Source organism: Schistocerca serialis, chromosome 5 (genome assembly GCF_023864345.2).
Source record: "Schistocerca serialis cubense isolate TAMUIC-IGC-003099 chromosome 5, iqSchSeri2.2, whole genome shotgun sequence".
Classification (NCBI taxonomy): domain Eukaryota; kingdom Metazoa; phylum Arthropoda; class Insecta; order Orthoptera; family Acrididae; genus Schistocerca; species Schistocerca serialis.
Window position 1 is genome coordinate 609,015,148 of NC_064642.1, and position 20,290 is coordinate 609,035,437.

The 20,290-nt window shown below is 40.1% G+C and overlaps 1 protein-coding gene across 3 annotated transcripts in view; it reads right to left on the bottom strand.

Moving 5' to 3' along the window:
- LOC126480837 (endoplasmic reticulum-Golgi intermediate compartment protein 3) overlaps window positions 1-20,290 on the bottom strand; it is a 96,559-nt gene that overhangs the window by 67,772 nt on the left and 8,497 nt on the right. For all 3 annotated transcript variants that reach the window (XM_050104182.1, XM_050104181.1, XM_050104183.1), the window contains exons 2-4: window positions 7,534-7,692; window positions 7,335-7,451; window positions 3,299-3,327 (exon numbers count right to left, since the gene is read on the bottom strand). In XM_050104182.1, coding sequence (XP_049960139.1) covers window positions 3,299-3,327; window positions 7,335-7,451; window positions 7,534-7,692 — 305 coding nt within the window. The remainder of the gene's footprint in view (window positions 1-3,298; window positions 3,328-7,334; window positions 7,452-7,533; window positions 7,693-20,290) is intronic.

Genomic DNA, 20,290 nt, shown 5'->3' on the forward strand with positions numbered 1-20,290 from the left:
CACAATATTCACTGCTCATGCAGTGACTACAATTGTAATTCAATTAACAGTTCAGGTGGACGGGAGGAGGAGACGACAAGACATTACATTTGACTCTGCAAAAGTTTGTCAAATTTACTTCCATTGCAGTGAAAGCTTTGTTGAATACACCTAACAACAGTATTCTACAATTACAGTCTGTAGTAACTGAGAAATATAGTTTCAGGTTTTATAAACCCATTTTGGAGTATGTGTGTCCTACATGGGGCCATGCTGCTTCAGACAAGATTAGAAGCTGCAATTGTTACAGGATATAGTCTTGCATGAGCATTACATCTCCCAAATTCATTTGGGTTGCTGAGTTGTCTTCCTCCAGAGGCAGAAGATGCTAGCAACCGGTTTTTATTTTTCCTGTGATACATCTCGAAACTGGCACATTCGGAACCTCCGAACATGTGACAGAAATGAAGAATGGGAACTCGTGTGGCCGTTCTGGCTGCTAAGGTAGTGAGACAATTCATTTCAATGTCTTAATCATTTCAGCTAACCATATCCAAGCCATCATTATCTCAATTATCATCTACCACTAACTCAATTACTGTCATGCCACAATGACCAATGCATGGATAGTTAACGCCATATCTGGGTATGTAATACTGAAATAAATTCTAGCTGGCAATAGACATTAGAGGTTTTTGAAGACATGCAAACCTAGGGCTGTGGGAACTGGGAATATGACTTTCATTCCTTAGGAAGGGAACATTTCGGAGACGGAACTCTCACTGTGGATATCCTTTTTCATGCGACTATGTACACATGTAATAATTTCATCACTCAGTTGACTGGCAGTTTCATTTCATTTTATTATAGCTTGTTAGTAATGCCTGGGTGTACGGAGGTGCATGGAAGGAGCTTCTGCGAATGATTATTGTAGAGTGAACAAACTGTGCAAATCCTGGAAATGGTGAACTAGTGTCAACAACTAGTCCTTTTACCATCACGAAACATAGGAGAAAAATGGAAGACATGCGAAATTGGACCTCTTTAAAACTAAAAATAGTGACATCTTCATTAAATATTGAAGGATTGTCAAGAAAGTAAGAAGTCTTACTGTCAAACAAATGCAAACAACATTCATGAGACATTTTAACATGGGAGAAATACACAGAAGGGTAACAACTGAAGAGCAAAAATTGAAGGCATGAAGACAGCATTAGAACACCCTCATGAACAATATGGTAGTATTATCTTTGTATGACGAGATACGAGATTAAGTCAATAAGTATGATGGACACAAACAACATTAAAATTTTGGCAATTGAACTACAGTTGTGTACTATTACATCAGTGTACAAACCATCTAATATTGATTTTACCTTCCACAAGTCAAATGACTTTCATGACCAAGACATCAAGATTGTGTTGGGATGCTTTAACTGCCAAAGTATCAACTTCTATTAAGACAATCATTCAATAGGGGCAGATGGTAGAGGGGGCATAGTCCTGAAAACATTTTCGTGGTTGAGAACGTGGCTCATGATGTTACAAAAACAGTAGAAGAACCTTTCTCCAGGATGCAACATTGGCCTATAACTTGTATAGTTTCTGGAGTTTTCCAAGTGGCAATTGTACTTGGCCTATATCCTGTATAGTTTCTGCAGTTGTGTGAATGGAAATTGTACCCTTCAACCTTTCCTGGACCCATTGCACTAAGGGATGGACTGTGTACAGCACACAGAGGCTTTGAATGGAGCAGATAATGCAACTGCAAGGCTTGTGTCGCCAGATGTACTGTGTGGGCTGATACAGGGCGTAGAGTTCTGCTGTAATACTGAGCAATGCTCCGGGAGCTGATACCGAAAAATGTCAGTGCCATCGACTAAGGCACACTCTACACCACAGTCAGTCCAAGAGCCATCAGTGTACATAAAGGTACTATTGCGCAGGTAGTGTGAAGGAAGTTAAGCTGCCACACAAAGAGCCGAAAGCAAACTCCGGGGGTAACAGAAAAGAGAGACACGCCCCGTACAATCAAAGGCGTCATCGAAGGAGGTATAGGATGGGTGGCCACGCAGGGCAGACAAATGGCATGCATATCTGCTGAGGAGAAACTCATGGTGGTAGGACAGCAATAGTTTGGCAGCTTCTGCAAACAGACACTCAACCACACTAGTGTAAAAGGGACTAGTGGCGAAACGGATGCCACGATGGTGGATAGTATTGAGACGGCATAAGAGGGATGGACATGCAGAAGCATAAACTAAACACCCATAGTCTAGTTTCGAAAAGACAAGGGACCGGTACAAACACAGGAGGATGGTTTGATTGGCTCCCCAGAAAGTACCCCTGAGGACATGTAGGACGCTGAGGGACCGCATGCAGCGGGCTGCCAGGTAAGACACTTGGGAGGATCAAGAAAGTTGCTTGTTGAGCACGAGCTCCAGGAATTTTGTAGTTTCAATGAATGGAAGAGCAACAGACCCAAGATGTAAACACTGTGGAAGAAACCAACTGCGCTGCCAAAAATTCATACAAATGGTTCTGTCAGTGGAAACACAGAAGCCACCGTCAATGCTCTACGAGTGAAGATGATCAAGACATCACTGACAACGCTCACTGAGACAAGGACATGGAGAACTGTAATAGACTGCAAAATCATCAATGAAAAGAAAGCCAGAGATGTCAGGTGAGAGACAGGCCATTATAGGGTTAATGGTGATAGCAAAGACAACGCTCAGGACGCAACCCTGAGGCACACCATTTTCCTGGATAACGGTATCCAACAAGGCAGAACCCACAGGGACCTTGAAAACTTGGTCCTTTAAAAATTTCTGAAGGAAATGGGGCAAGCGGCCATGGAAGTGAAGAAGATTGGAGAAATATCTCATGAGAATGCCACGACACAGAATTCCCCAGAAGATGCTGACCTACAAGGTGAATGGAAAAACATATATCAGAAGACATCAAAAAAGATGAGGATGATTTTGTCTATTTGTGAGTTCAAAACGGGCAACAGCATAATCCATGAAAGGAAGAAGATAATGATGATGATATGATGATAATGGCTTTTTGATCACACCTTGTATACTGAATTTGGAAAAAGATTTGGCCTAAACCAATTTTAACTAGTCTCACGGCATACAGAGGCATGGAAACTTCAATGATTACCAGTTTTAAAAATTGAATATTGTTTTAATGCTTCCTATATTTAATTGTTCTTTAGGTTATATACACATTAAGTTTTATTCCCTTCTGATAGGTCTTTTGCAAACAGTATTAAATTACGTCATTTATCACACAAACGTCTTGTCATAATTACCTGTGCACCAGTTATTGTAGCTCCCAAATCTGTAAAAACAAAAAAGATACACACTATATAAAATCTACACAATTTTTTCTGCATGGTGCAATTTAAATGCATGCTATGGGAACAATAAATATCAACAGGCATGAAATATAGAAACATGTCAACTGAGTAAACAATACACAAGAACAGAATGGATAGTTTTACAATTAACTACAGCTGTATCAAAGCTGATCTTAAATGAGTGAAGTTAAACAATGAAAAAGGTGTATTTACACAAAGTTTATTTACACTAAACATTACGACATAAAGAAAAGGATTTTCTCAAGGGTGGATACAACCATATGGGGGATCATAATTTCAGATCATTAAATCAAGGAGGTGGTGTCTGTACTCATATTAATAAAATAGAAAAATGTACTTTGCATATCATAATGAAATAAATTTACCTTTCAAAAATATTAAGTTGAACCCATTGCACAAGCAATACATTTGGTGTACTTTTAGTAAAATGTAATTCTTGGATACAACACATTCTTAAATCCATCTCAACAGTTATATCAAGAATGACCGAATCTTGTCCCTTCTTGAATAAATTTCTGCAGATGTCCATGACTGGGGTTAAATTCCCCAACATACTAATCAGGCTGAGACTTCATGTGTTTTCACTAGAATGCTTAAACAAGTTGCCATGACAATTCCTTTGAAAACGACATGGCTAATTCCCTTCCCAAATTTACCCCATTTTGAGCTTCTGCTCCATGTTTAATGACCCTGCTGTCAACATGATACTAAATCTTAATCTTCTTCCTTCCAACTTTTGATCTGTCATATTTCAAGCTACCCAAACAGTGTTTCATTTTCTTTTTGTTGCTTTTCTGTTCCATCATTACTTTGAGTCTTTTTCCCTTCCCTCCAATCTTCTCTTTGACCCTTCTTCTTACTTTTCTAATTATTATTGCTGTTAAAATATTTTTCCCTACTTTGTTTTAGACTAATATTATCTCAAATTACAAATAAGTTCGAGGTTTTATCCTCCCTTGCTTTCTAGTGGACAATGCTGCTGTTCTATTGAAGTGTCAGTGATGTTGATTTTAAGCTATTTTTGTAAAGTTTCCAAGCTTATTGCATAACACTGCAACAAATGAATACATGATATTAGGCCTACATTCTAAACAATAATATTGCTTGTTGTTTACTTCCAAAAGTCACTACAAATGATGTCCACATTACCACAGCCATACAAATACATTTCATTAATTACTATCTTACTTCACAGATTGATAGAAGCAAAGAATGTACTTTTTATATACTGTCAGCATTTATCGGTGCTTAGGACATCAATGGTGACAAATAGATCACATATCAAGGAGAATTTGGTTAATTATTACATTTAATTGCTATAACAGTGACTCTGATGTGAATCACAATTTTTACATGGGAAGGAAACTTGACAATATCAGTGTATCACATAATTTATATACATTATGTGATCAAAATTATCCGTACACCTGGCTGAAAATGACTTACAAGTTCGTGGCGCCCTCCATCGGTAATGCTGGAATTCAATATGGTGTTGGCCCACCCTTAGACTTGATGACGGCTTCCATTCTCACAGACATACGTTTAATCAGGTGCTGGAAGGTTCCTTGGGGAATGGCAGCCCATTCTTCATGGAGTGCTGCACTGAGGAGAGGTATCAATGTCGATCGATGAGGTCTGGCAGGAATTCGGCATTCCAAAACATCCCAAAGGTGTTCTATAGATTCAGGTCAGGACTTGGATGTTATTCTTGTGCAACCACTCCGCCACAGGCCGTGCATTATGGACAGGTGCTCAAACATGTTGAAATATGCAATCACCATCCCCGAATTGCTCTTCAACAGCGGGAAGCAATAAGGTACTTCAAACATCAAAGTAGGCCTGTGCTGTGATAGTGACACACAAAACAACAAGGGGTGTAGGTCCCCTCCATGAGAAACACGACCACACCATAACACCACTGCCTTCTAATTTTACTGTTGGCACTACACACACTGGCAGATGACGTTCACTGGGCATTCTCCATACCCATCGGATCGCCACATTGTGTACTGTGATTTGTCACTCCACACAATGTTTTTCCACTGTTCAATCGTAGAAAGTTTATGCTCCTTACACCAAGCGAGGTGTCGTTTGGCACTTACTGGCATGATGTGTGGCTTATGAACAGCCACTCGACCATGAAATCCGAGTTTTCTCACCTCCCGCCTAACTGTCATAGTACTTACAGTAGATCCTGATGCAGTTTGGAATTCCTGTGTTATGGTCTAGATAGATGTCTGCCTATTACACATTATGAACCTCTTCAACTGTCAGTCAACAGACAAGGTCGGCCTGCACGCATTTGTGCTGTATGTGTCCCTTCACATTTCCACTATAACATTGGAAACAGTGGACCTAGGGATGTTTAGGAGAGTGGAAATCTCGTGTACAGACATATGACACAAGCGACACCCAATCACATGACCGTGTTCGAAGTCCATGAGTTCTGCGGAGTGCCCCATTTTGCTCTGTCATGATGTCTAATGATTACTGACGTCGCTGATATGGAGTACGTGGCAGGAGTGGCAGCACAATGCACCTAGTGTGAAAAACTTATGTTTTTGGGATTGTCCGAATATTTTTGATCACATAGTGTATACTTTACCAATACTGCAAACTACTTGTGCTTCTTGTAGTGACTTAATCTGGCAAACACGCAGCAGTTTGTAACAACAACTTAAACTCAATATCATCCACAATTTACTTGTACATGTATTAGCAATACTACAAACTATTTGTAGCATTTGTCATCATATCACATAGCAAACACAAGTTGGCAAAGTGACTTAAAATCAATTTCTCTCAAACATCAGTAATGTAATAGGTCTGTCCACCTAATGATGGAGGAGTAGAAACCCTATCAATGAAAGAGCAGAAAGTCTAAATGGATGGTGAAATAAAATAAAGAGGTAATAGTAGCACGTTTTATTTGTCACTAGCTGAGAAACCTGGAGTTGCCCCGGTATTCATTTAGGGCTGTGCCCGAGACTTCATACATGTCGAATTTATTTTGAACTTACAAAGTTTCTTAGTATACAACGGTGAAGTAGTATGATTGGGGACATGAACAAAGAGCTTGTTTGCTTCACTAACACAGGAGAGCTGGCCACATGAACAGCAACTGACACTAAGTAACATAAGTTCACCGGGAACGCCATCTATAGGATCTTTGGTGTGCTATGAAACCAACAGCACTACGTACTGGTTATTTGGAGTACTACACTTTGATTATTATTCATCTGTACCACTAAGATGAGTAACTGATATTAGATAGAACTTTAAATTATGATATCTTTCTTTTCCATGTTCAGATTTTGATGAAATACATCTTATATGTTGCCCCATGCTACACTCAAATTACCTGTGGAAACTGCATGAAAATTTGTCTAGTAATTTTGGAGATGAACCTTTTCAAACAAACAGATACAATGGTTTTTGATAAAATCACATTATTTTTTCCTTCTTTTTTTCCATGATCCAAATTTTCTTGAAATAAAGCCAATACATTGCCCTCAGACTATGCTCAAGTTACCTGTGAAAACACCATGGAAGTTGGTCTAGTAGTTTTGGAGAACAGCATGTTCTAACAGTCACGGCGGGTTTTCAGTTTTATTATTAGCACAGATTAGATTTTATACAGTTGTAGAAAATGTAATACTTATGTTAAAAAATAATAAAAACAACATTCTCTCTTTGGATCACTTCTTTTACTTTGAATCACTTCTTTTTCTTTTAATTAATCCTATCATCACTTTTTAGCTACCCAGTTCTTATCCTTCTTTCACATTTATTGGTGTCCAACTTGCATAATGCGTCACAGGAATATCAGATGCTAAACTGTCACAGTTTTCAATGCCTGAAACTATCTAAACCATAGACGAATTGAATAAGCACAGTTCAAGGCTGCAAGCATGTGAGCACAATCATTTTGTACTACGAAAAAATGGTGAGGCAGAGAATTACATACCTTCTTTTCGTGGTTCTTCAACTGGATTTCCTGATTTATCTAATCTTCTCTTGTATATATTGTGCTCAATGTGCAGATGTTGCTCGCCTGATGTGTCCATAGCATCAAGCACCAAAACTACAGCAATGAAACAAAAATAAAGTTTTACTGTGAAAATCATAAAACTGCGACATGCTTTTTATCACTACATTACACTCACATTCACAAGAAATAGAAGGTATAATAATGTCCAGATTTATCCGGAGTTTGGTTCCTCTTGAAGTATCCACAAATAGCTCTTCCGAAACGTCTGGTGACAGATAAGCTTGTAGTTCCGAGACGAAAAGCAATGTCATTATGATACCGCTCAATATAGTAACTGAAAGAGAAAAGATATGAAACAGACTAAGAACAAACACTTTCATGTTTCTACTCAGAACAGTGTTACTTCAGTCACAAACATAATTCACACAATCGTGAGATATATCTTTTACATCAGTTAATTAGAATCCAACTCATTTCCAATTATTCTTTCATCTGCAGATATCAACTACTCAGTTTGATACATGATTTCTAGCTCTTGTTCATGTCAAACATTATTTACAGAAACTATCAAAATTTTGGGAATGCCTGGATTTCAGTCCAAATTCCCAAAATGTGTAATTTCAGCAGAAGCAAACAGACTGATACTGAGTAAATTAGATAACCACACATCTTCCGGAGGCCTTTTTGATAATCTAGGAATTCTTAGTACTTTTATTCCTTAATGACTTTTGTTTCTGGTAATAAAAATCAGTTACAGCTGAACTGTGATCTGCACTATCACAGTACAAGACAACACAAATTTTTTGTCAGTTACAGGTAGCAGCTTTGTTTAGTATTTAATGTTATGTTTAGTTGGCATAAGCACAAATAATATTATGCAATACAATTATTGTTAATACAGTGTACATATCAAGTTTTTAAGAGATGTTTTTCTCTGATAATATGTATCTTAACTTGTTTCACAGATGAATGAATGAATGAATGAAATTATTAAAACTAATGGAAGAAGCACCATGGTTGTGCTCTGCACAATATTCAATTGCTAGCAGTAATGGAGCTGAAGAAAGCAACAACTATTGCCAAAGAAAATGAGTGGGTCAGTCCATGTGAAATTAACCAATGGTCAAGGTCTTGACATCTCAGATTTTGATAACTTTCGTACATTTATAGTATTAGTTGTTTACACGAAAATCCCTTTATTTGGGAGTTACTAATTCTCAAAACTTCCAAATTATCCAATTTTTTGTTAATGTTTTAGAACCTTAAAAACACCATATCTCACAAAATATGTGACTTACAGACCTAAAATTAGTATCATTTTATTCAGTTTCCCACAAAACAGTATGTCCTGCTTGTCAATGTTCATAACAATGTTGAATTTTCCCAAACATTTTTTTTTTATTATTAAAATTTCAGAACTTTTTTTTTTGTACATGTCAAATTCCATGAGGGTGTTCTCAACATGTTAAAATAAACTCTATTTTACAGGTAAATGCAATACCCATTTTTAAGACTTTGGATGTATTACTAAGTTGTAATGTAGACTTTATTGTATAGTCATTTTTATTTTTTATTTATTTTAGATTATTAGAAACATACATTTAAATTTAAATTCACATTTGGCTTTCCCATGATAATGGTGAAACATTTTTACATACATCATAACAACACATACTCAAAGAAGACAATGAATAATTTATGTAATTATACCTTCATTTTACAAATACATTTATATTAATCAATATTATTAATTAAACAAAGGTTTAGCTTTTATTATTTAACAAAGTGTTATTTGAGTGCCTTGCAATTAGAAACTTTTCTCTCATCTTCAACAGGGAAGACATTACGACACTCCAATAACATTCTTATTAGAGTCTAAGATTAAATATTGCAGTTTTCTTTTAAATGACATAAACTTGTTCTCTCGACCAATAATGACAAATTATTGATGTAACAACATGTTCTTTTCCAATATAATCTGTAAAGCTATTCGCGTCTCTTCATCTGATAGTCAATATGGTCTTCCAGTGGCAGCTGCAGGATTTAATTTAAAAAGTATGATTTTTTTAGAACAGTTCATTTAACAGATCTTTGTGATTATGAAAAAAATGAGATGATCCACAGGGATACATAAATAAAAGATTTACTTCTCCTTTTTCATCTCTTGATAGCACACAAGTTATCAACTATTTTTGTCACAAGCACAAGCAATATGTCCTGTGAGCTGTTCAAAATCATGCCATCTGCACCTGGACCCACTTAAATTTTATATCGTCCAAATCTTTACAACCAGAAACAATTTCCGCTTCACATATGGCTTTGCTCATAGTAATAAATGCATAATACTTTGAGTCCCTATGACTGCTATGGTTCTATAAAATCTTATTGCCAAACTTTTTTTTATTCTGCATGCTCATTATTTGTACCCAGAAAAAAATAACTTATGGAATACATCAAACAATTTGAATTTTTTTTTTTATGGATGTAACCTAGTGCACTACTGGATTGTACTTGTGTTACACATACACATGAAGAGATGTGGGTCTTTACGTACTTACTGGTTATTTTAGCCAAATGTGTTGCGAAGCTTGAGGCTTGTGATTACAGCTTGAAAATGACTAGCAGTTGAAATTAGCTACTAGAATGAACAATAAATTTATTACAGCCTTTTTGGACAATGTTTTCTTTCTCAAAATTGGAAGGTGTGCTTTCACTGTGCTTATACTATCCAAGGCTTGTTCCCATGCTGAAAGCAATACATTCATACTCAGCTGTTGACTTGCTAGGCCTAACTCAGATGGGGATTTTCTGTTGGTGTTTACTCCCTTAGCCACTGAAGATCCCACTTCTCCACAAGGCAAGGAATGGAATGGAACTGCCAAACTAGAAGTACAAAACAGAGCAAGAAAGAGCTCTAATTTTTTCTCACCAAGTGTGGAACCTTGTGTGGGACATGAGATTTCCTATGAGAACCAAACAATTATGACATGCAGTTTAGAAAGCTGTCACTAACAAGACAGATCTGAGCATGCTACAAACATGTGATCTGAAGTTTCTGTGACCAGCCTTGCATAAGATTAGAAGAGAGAAAATGAGGAATGAAGACATCACAGGAGAGATGCAAATGGATATGTCAATGACTGAGAGACTGAGTACTGCATAGCTCTAGTGGTTTGGACATGTGAAGGGACTGAAGGTAAGTACCTATCAAAACAATACTTGGAGAGAAATGTGCTGAGGAAAAGAGCTACAAGGATACCCACAAAAAGATTCAGATTAAAGAATATTTGAAGACTAAAGGAGAAAACTGGGAAACAATATCAAGACAAGATGAATATCAAGCGAAATGGAAGCAACTTGTTCGTAAACAATCCACCCGGCTCACTGGAAGGATACAAAGATGATGATGATGATGATGATGATGATGATGAGCTTTTGACATCTGATTGATATGAATGTTAAGAAAACTGCCTGAAGTTTTACTTTAGACACATTTATTAAGCCAATGATTTCATTTCATAAGAACATCCTCAGATGAAAAAATGGCAAAAATGTGCCACTGTCATGATTTAAAATGATTAATTGCCAATAAAATGTTGAACTGCATATGTTTTCGTTTGTTGTGCTTGGTACTTACTGTATTCCAATACGTGCCTTTCAATGTTTCATTGGGCTAAGGATTTTCAGTCATGAAACCAGCACTTTCCTGCCACTTTATCCCCTGAACACACATGCTTAATTAGTTATACATGCATGCACCATGTGCTCTTCTTCCCCTCACCAGTGCCTTGCTAATTTTATCTCAACACGTCATCTTCACTGGGGTTTCTGTGACCAGCCTCTGTCAACAGAGGTGAATGCTGTTTTATTATACAGGCGAGTCTCATAAGACATGACACTCCATTTATTTTGTGAATAGTTCCAGAAATCAGCAACTGATAGTACGCTGAGGGCATGTAATGTTTTGTTTGAATAATTCTCTGAACTCTGCTATCAACTGAGATACTGAAACAAGTATGGTTATTTTTAATGGAACCATATACTTTTCATAACTGCATTCAATAGCTCTTAAAAAGGCAATTACAGTGGTATAGTGCTTTTTAATATTGACCCCGAAACCTTTCCCAAAAGAATCCGATAAATGTACTACAACTGAAAAGCATTGTGGCCAGATATGGCTACGGTGGTGCAATCACTGCTGGGTAGAGCTCTCATATGAGGTTCTGTCATCATATGCAGCAAGACAGGCCTAAGCTGCTAAGATAAAATCTCATTTCCTACACTACATAGATAAAGAGTCAGCTTTGATTTTTGTATATGGAACTATGGTGTATGATAGCTTCTGGCCCATCAGACGGGGCTTAGGAAAACTATTTCAAACTTGTGAACATTTCCAGGTTGATGGGGAAACAACTACTGTTTAGTCAGGCATTTTTCTATTTAAAGCCTCCCCATTACTACTTACTTGTCAAAGCTGATATAGGACAGTTGGTAATTCATACTTCCTAATGATGCACAACCCCATTTGTGGAAAAAAGAAACTTATGTAATTGTAATTATAGGAAATAAATAAACTAAACATTTTATTTGGTATGACTGATAACATGTAACATACACAATAAATACTTTTCTTAATGAAACATAGTTTTACACTTTACTTAAGAATGTGTTCACATTGTTTACCACTGACTCCAAGGCACATCTGCAATCACCATTTGAGAGAAAGACGAACATATGAAAGTACATATGCTTCCGAGACATAACAGGTACAATAGAAGATCTGGCAGTGTGGCTGCATTTACATTTACAAACTTACTCCCTAATGTTGTGCTCAAATTCAAAAATCAGGAAAAACAACCCGAATATATGTTTCTAGAAATTCAACTTCTCAGCAGAAAGTGTCTTATCTGTGTAATATACAATCCACTCAAAGTTGGACAGCTCTCAAGCTTTGAATCCACACATTCACAGGTCTTGAATCTTTGTATGAACACTTAACTATAGCCGGAGATGTGAACATAAATTTTATAAGCAACAGGCCTTCAGTTTCAAAATTCAAGCACGTATTCTCCTGCCCAAATCTTACATTGCTTCCATTTGGGCCAACTCATCATACTGCAGACACTCATACTTCTATTGATATTTTTGCAACCAAGTCTCCAAACAAAGTAATTCCTACTGATGAAACTTCTGCACCTCTCTTACCTGCTCATGATGTAATATTCATGAATTATTGATTGATTACTATGACCAAAGAACAAACCACAAGCGTCCACTTTTAGAGATTTTGACTGCTTACATATGTCTGAGCTGACAGCTGATGTTTATGATATCTCTTGACAGGGAATGACAGTAAATAACTTTGATATAAAATATGAAGTATCAAATTTCACTAAGAGACTCAATAATTTATACAATAAATATGCTTCAATAAAAACTAGAAGAGTCAGGAGAAAATCTGCAATATGGTTTACCAATCAATCCTGTCAGTAAGAAATGCAAAACTCAGATACATCTGCTCATTAACTGAGGACTTTCACAGATCTTCTGTCTTGTGAGAAAATCTATGAGAGCTAGGACTAGTCACATCTCAATCTGCAGCTGAACCTCTCATTTCTACTGAGAATCTGAATGAGTATTTCACCACATCTACATCTCTACTTGATCAATGTATGAGGACACAAAACACTGAATCCCTTGATATATTTGCGGTCAGTACAAACAAACAAAAAATTTTCTGCAGCTGGTAAGCCTTAACACAGACAGGAAGTCAACTGCACGAATTGTTCTGCAATTGCAGGATACAACAATATTACAATACAAATGAGCAATTTTTTTCAGCAACCCATTACTGCTTATAATAATATATATTTTTAACCATTCTCCAGCATCTTCCCGATGGCCTGCAAAAAGGGAATCATTAAACCTCTACCGAACCAGAATCTGAAAAAAACAAAAACAAAAAACAAAAAAAACCTCTGGGCTACAAGCCCATTCGCATTCTACCAGCATTATCTAAGGCTTTAGAATACATAGTTCACAATCAATTTACCAGTTACTTAACTTCAAATAACTTTCTGGATGAATACCAATCTGGCTTCTGGCAAATTAGCAGCATGATTTATAAAAATGACTGATGAACTGAAACAAGCTATGGACAAATAAGAAGATGGTACTGTGTGCTTTTGGACTTCAGCAAAGCTGTTGACTTGATATTCTACCTGCTAAACTCAAAACTTTTCTCCAAGTGATGTACAGTGGTTCCTTTACTCCAAGTGCTGTACAGTGGTTCCACTCACACCTTACAAAAAGTAGCAATGTGTAATGGGCAGAATAAAGAGGTTGCAATGGAAGAATTTAGTAGCAGGTGTCCCACAAGGATCAGTATTAGGACCACTACTTTTCTTGGTATATGTTACTGATGTGTCAACTATTACCTCCTATTGCATATATCATTTATTCATTTATACGCCAATGACCTTTAGTTATACCTAAGTGCAAGCCCAACAAATCTGGACACAGCCTCCCAGAATGTATCAGAATGGGGGCAGAACAAAAGATTTTCAAACTTAACGCATCTAAAATTCAAGCAATTTCAGTCACTCACAGAAGACATATTACTACTCAGTTCAGAGAAACTCTTCCACCCTTAATGCTAAACAGCACAGACATCAAAGAATTTGTTGTAATTCTGGACCATCACCGTAAATGCATTGAACACACAGCTGCAGTTTGTAAGAAGGTATCAGCATCACTGCATTCATTACAGAAATACAAAAAAGTAGTTGCTCTTGAGCTTAAAAAGAAACTAATAGAGACACTAATACATCCCATCCTTAATTATGATGACCCTATTCTCCAATACTTTTATACGAGAGTTCACATTGACTGGAACTGGCGATGAATGCTTGTGTGCGATACATTTGTGATGCACATTATTTCAACCAAATCATTCCTGCACATAACCAACTATCATGGCTATGTGCCGAAAAGTGTAAAGATTATCAGACCCTGGGTGTTCTGTATCTTCTCCTCTCAATCATTGCATTCTTTCCTGTTTATCTTCAATCCTTACACTACTATCTGAAAAAGGCAGCAGAAATACTTTTTCCCATAAAATTAAAATCCTCACCTTAGGACTACACACACTACTGTGTTCTCTGAACAATTTTCTGTATCAGGAACCTGGGTTTGGAACAATCTTCCTCAAAATATTAGAGAAACTAAAATCCTTTCAAACCTCAAAAGACAGCTAATAGCCCACTGTCTGTCACAATAGCTATCTCTTTTTACAGCTCAATTTCATCAACCCTTCCTCCCACACCACTATTCCCTACCCTTGTCTACAGAGTTCTCTATGGAAATTCTCTTCTTTCCTAGCAACCACTGTCACTTTCATTTCAGTCCTCTCCTCTTTGTTTATAAGTGTTGTAGCCAGAACAGCTTCTTCATATGTTCTGTCAGTTGCAGTCTTCGGCCTATTCATCCTAATCCTCTATTTGATGTTGAAGCTGCCAATTCACATTAGTGACCTAATAAATTGTGCAAGTGATGATGCGATGGACAGCAGTGAATTAGGATTGACATGACACAACAAAATCATCTGTATTGGTATCACCTGGGCATTTAGGAGCTCTGGGACCCACAGGTCATGGTTCCTTCAGTCATTGCTTTGCATCAGGCCTCTGATCTGTAGGTCCCAAGAGGGAGCCCTATCAGTGCTTGATGCCTGAAGCCGAAGTTGCTCAATCAGCTGGGCATGAGAAGTGGTTCCTTAAGAGAGTGCCATGAAAACCACAACAGAGGAGGGCAGTGGGACAAATGGTTTTGAAAAACTTGAGGTACTGGGAGTGATGGTTGTGATATTCACATAATTGGACATCATGTCAAAAACATGTAGGCACTCATATTTTTTTGTGCCTCTGTATACATCAGGCAGTCAATACATTTATATATTTTTTTTTCTTTTCTTTTCTCAAGATTGGGCACTGGCAAACATGGAGAATGGTGTTCAGTGCCTTAACACACAAAGGTGGTTTTCACAAGGACTACCTTCATGTAGTTATTGTCTACAGCTACCACATTTTGGGTCCGCAGTGAAGTGGGATGACATATGACCAAAGTGCAAGCGTTAGAAGTACCTCATGAGCGATGGGACATAAGATTTGATGTCGCAACTGTCTATTATGACTTTAATTTTTTCCAGGATGACATTTTCTTCAAAAGCTGAGATAAAGGCACCTATATCTATCCCATTATCCTTGGAACCTTTTTTGCCTCATTGGACAAAATGTATGCCTTGCTGCTCAAGACTAGCCTGTAGTTCCTCATCTGGAGTGTAAGATCTCAGTATAAAATGATGCCTTGGACCATATTCAAGGCCTTGTGTGGGACAATGGTCGATGGTGTGTTACGCAGACGTTCAAATACCTGATGGTTGATAGGTTGATTGGGGTTGAATGACCAAACAGCAAGGTCATCAGTCCCTTGTTTAAAAGGTGCTCCACTCGGACAGATTTACTTATCAGAAGAATCATAACAATAAAAGGGAAAAGGCTAAAAAACATAAAAGTGCAGTCATGTAGTCAATGGTGAAAACAAAAGGAGGGAAGGCAACAAGTGGGCAACCCAAAGGCTATGCTAGAGGCAGAAAATATCCCACCTCTGATGCAGTACAGGCAAGACTACCTGTTATTCAAAAGCGTTCAACCACTAGAATGTAAAAGGGCATATCGTAAAAGGAGACCAACCAAATCTAAAAAGTGACAAAAACAGAGTAAAAGGGAGAGAAAAGAGGATCTTGGCCAGGGAGTGGAGTCAGGAATCTCGAAACACAGCTTACAGCGGGAGACAGCCCAACCCTCACCGCCCTGCCCCTACTCCAGATGGAGATTAAAAACCTCAGAACTGAAAATGAAAACCACTTTCACAGAGGAAACTGAGAAACAGTTCAACCATCCAGGAATCATCAGCCAATATTAAAGGTAAAGTGCGGGGAAGTCTGTACTTAGTAAACAGAGCCAAAAGAAGGGGGTATTCCACCAAAACGTGGGCTACTGACATGAAGGCCCCACAACCACAAAGTGGGTGTGGCTCATTACGCAAAAGAAAACCATGGGTCAGCGTGGTATGGCCGATGCGGAGATGACACAGGGTGCTCGAGTCCTTTTGGGAGATGCAGAAGGAATAACGCCACAGGACAGGTGTCACCTTAATCAGGCAAAGTTTATTAGACAGGGAGGTAGTCTCCCAAGAGTTGGTCCATTACTGTGCGAAGTGGGATTTGATATGAAGTCATAAACCCGCCACATAAGGGGTTACAGAGAAGGGGGGAAAGTGACTGCTCCCCCAGCCAAACAATCAGCAAGCTCATTATGTGGCATACCCACATGGCCAGGGATCCTAAGGAAGTCAGCATGGTGAAGCAGCATGGTGAAGATCAGTGAGACGGTCATGGATGGCCAAGACCAAGGGATGGCAGGAAAAACAGCCTGAAGGCCACTCATTGAGTCTGTACATAACAAAGCGAGGTTGAGTTGGTACTGTTTAATAAATGTAAGAGCCATCAATTCCACAGTAAACGCCCCACATGCAGTTGGCAGGAGATGATTTTCCATTCCAACAGAGGACGTGAAGGCACATCCCACACAATCAGCAGATTTAGAGCCATCAGTGTAAAAAGGAACGGCATCCCAAAACTCCCATAAAAGTCAGCAGAAAAAACAATGGAACACCATCAGGGGAACGGAATCTTTCGGACCTCGGCAGAGATCCATCCGAATCTGGGACCAAGGAACTGACCAGGGGGGGGGGGGGGGGGGGGAGGAGGGGGGATGATGGGGAGGGAACGTGGGAGACAGGATAAAGAAGGAAGCTGAAAATCACGGCGAAAAGACCCAAGGTAGAGCCCAACCGGTAAATCTGCCATAGGGTGGGAAACAGGTGGGTGACGTCCTTGGTCTGAGAACAGGATAGAATAGGAAGGATGAGTGGCTGAGGAACGGACAGCAATTGCATAAGAAACCAGAAGCTGGGACCACCGAACAGAAAGGGGGGAGGGCGGGGGGGGGGGGGGGGGGGGAGGGAGATTCCAGCTTCAACCAGGAGACTATCAACAGGGCTAGTAGGGAAGGCACCAGTGGCCAAACAGATACCATGATGGTGGACCGGATCCAGGAGACGCAGTGTGGAAGGAGCAGCCGAACCATAAACTTGACACCATAGTCCAAGCGAGACAGCACTTAAGCCCAATGAAGGTGGAGGAGAGTGGAACGATCCACACCCCAAGAGGTGTGGGCAAGGAAGCGAAGGACATTGAGTTTACGGAAACATCCTACCTTCAGAAGTCTGATATGAGGCAGCCAAGTGAGGTTGTTGTCGAAAAGAAGACCCAGGAAACGAAACTCTGGGACCACAGGTAACCGTTGTGCAGTGAGGTACAGCTCCGGATCAGGGTGGACCATAGTAGGGTGACAGAAGTGGACCACCCACCTTTTCAAAGGAGAGAAGTGAAACCCATCTGAGAGAGTCCATGCAGAGGCACACAGTATAGCAGCATGGAGCTGCCACTCTGCAGGGGCTACCGAAGAGGAACTAACCCAAATGCAGGAATCATCCACATACAGGGCAGGGGTGACCAAAGGACCAGCGGAGGCCACAAGTCCATCTATAGCAATGAGGAAAAGAAGTACACTCAATACGGATCCCTGTGGGATGCCATTCTCCTGGGTCCGTGGAGAACTAAAAACAGTACCAACCGGAACCCTGAACAACCGATGGAACAAGAACTGGCGGATAAAAATCGGGAGAGGGCCCCGAAGACCCCACTCATGAAGTGTAAGATGTGATGGCACCAAGCCGTGTCATAGGCCTTGCGTAGGTCGAAAAATAGTGCAACCAAATGGCGGTGCTGGGAAAAAGCCTGCCGAACTGCAGATTCCAAGCGAAATAAATGATCGATTGGAGACTACCCTCTCCGAAGCCACAATGGTAAGGCAACAACAGATCCCGAGATTCGAGGACCCAATTGAGCTGATGGGCTACCATCCATTCAAGAAACTTGCAAACAATGTTTGTCAGACTAATTGGTCGACAGCTTTCAACAGACAGGGGGTTCTTACCAGGCTTAAGGATGGGAACCATGATGCTATCCCTCCATTGAGAAGGGAAGTCACCTTGGAGCCAAATACAGTTAAGCACCTGGAGAAGATGTTGTCGTTGTGGAGCACTGAGATGTCGAAGCAACTGGTTATGAATGGAGTCTGGGTCAGGGGCCGTATCATGAGAAGAAGAAAGTGTGGAAAGAAGTTCCCATTCAGTAAAAGGTTTGTTGTAAGATTCTGACTGATAAGGGGTAAAACATAAGGTGGAAGCTTTGGCCTGCTGTTTCTGGTGAAAGAAAGCAGCCGGATAGTAGGCTGATGCTGTTGCAAAATGGGTTGCAAGATGTTCCGCGAGAATTAACGGGTCCGTGCAAACACCATCCGGGAGGGCAAGGCCCAGAAGGGTAGACTGGCGATGGTAACCTTGGATAGAGCGAAGTGTAGCCCATAGCCATGGCAGAGGGACAGCAGAACCGAGGGAAGAAACAACGTGTTCCCAACACACCCATTTGCTCTGTTTGATTAAGTAACAGGCTTTGGTGTGAAGGCGTTTAAAGGTAATAAGATTGACAGCGGATGGGTGCCTCTTAAGACGTTGCAAAAGCTTGACGGCAATCACGGATGGCAATGGCAACGGCCGTACTCCACCATGGGACTTGCAGACAGTGAAATGATACAAATGAGTGTGGGATAGCAAGGCTAGCAGTGAAAACAATCATATCAGACATGTCACAGAGGACGTCATCAATACAACCCTGCAAAGAGGGAGGAAAAACGACATTTGCAAGAAACTGGGTCTATGAGAAGACCCCGACTAGACGGAAATGCACTGCCCCACAAGGGATGATGAGCATTAAAATCCCCAAGAAGGACGAAGGGAGGAGGAAGTTGCTGAAGAAGAGCAGTTAAGGCAGCAGGTGTAAGAGTCCTGTCAGGAGGGAGATAAACATTGCAAACTGTGACCCCAGAGTCCACGTGGACCCTAACAGCAACTGCTTCCAATGTAATTTGAAGAGGAATCCACGTGCTAGCAGCATGCATACGGACCAATGTACAAATGCCACCAGAGGCCCGCAGGGGGCTGACCTGATTGCAACAGAAAGCATGGAACCCATGGGGGGTCGGTAAGTGATAATCAGTAAAATGAGATTCCTGTAGAACCACACAAGCTGCAGACCAAAACGAAATAAGGGATTACAACTCCAGAAGGTGGTGGTAATATCCATTACAATTCCAATGGGTAACCACAGAACGATGATACAAGTGGGTGAACAGGCTAAAACCAGTCATGCCGCCGGGTCACCATCCGTCACTGACAAGGAGAGGGTGACATCCACAAACAGCAGGTCAGAGTCAGGTTGCGAAGGTGGGGACAGGACCTCTGCTGACACCAGAGGCTCCTTTTCCCGGAACTTATGTTTCTTGTTCTTTTCTGTTTGAGATCGAGGAGGGCTGTGCTGCAAAAGGGAGCCAGCTGCAGCAAGATCTCGAACAGAATGAGAGCGGGCGACCTGGGGGCCCACAGACCGTAGTTCTCATGGTCGTTGTATGGCAGCACACCTTTGGCCAGGAAGGGGGGTCCCGGGAGGGGCACCCTTGACCTGCAGAAGTGGGACACTTCTCCAGCTGGGGAGGGGGAGTGGCGCCCGGAGGGGAGGGTGTGGGAACCGCAGGGGAGGGGTTCGGGACTGGAGTAAGGAAGGGGGAGGAAGGGGTGAAGATGTAACTAAAGCATAGCTAGACGTCATTGACACAGGATGAAGACGTGCATACTTTTTATGAGCCTCAGTGTAGGTTAGAAAATCAAGGGACTTATATGCCTGTATCTTC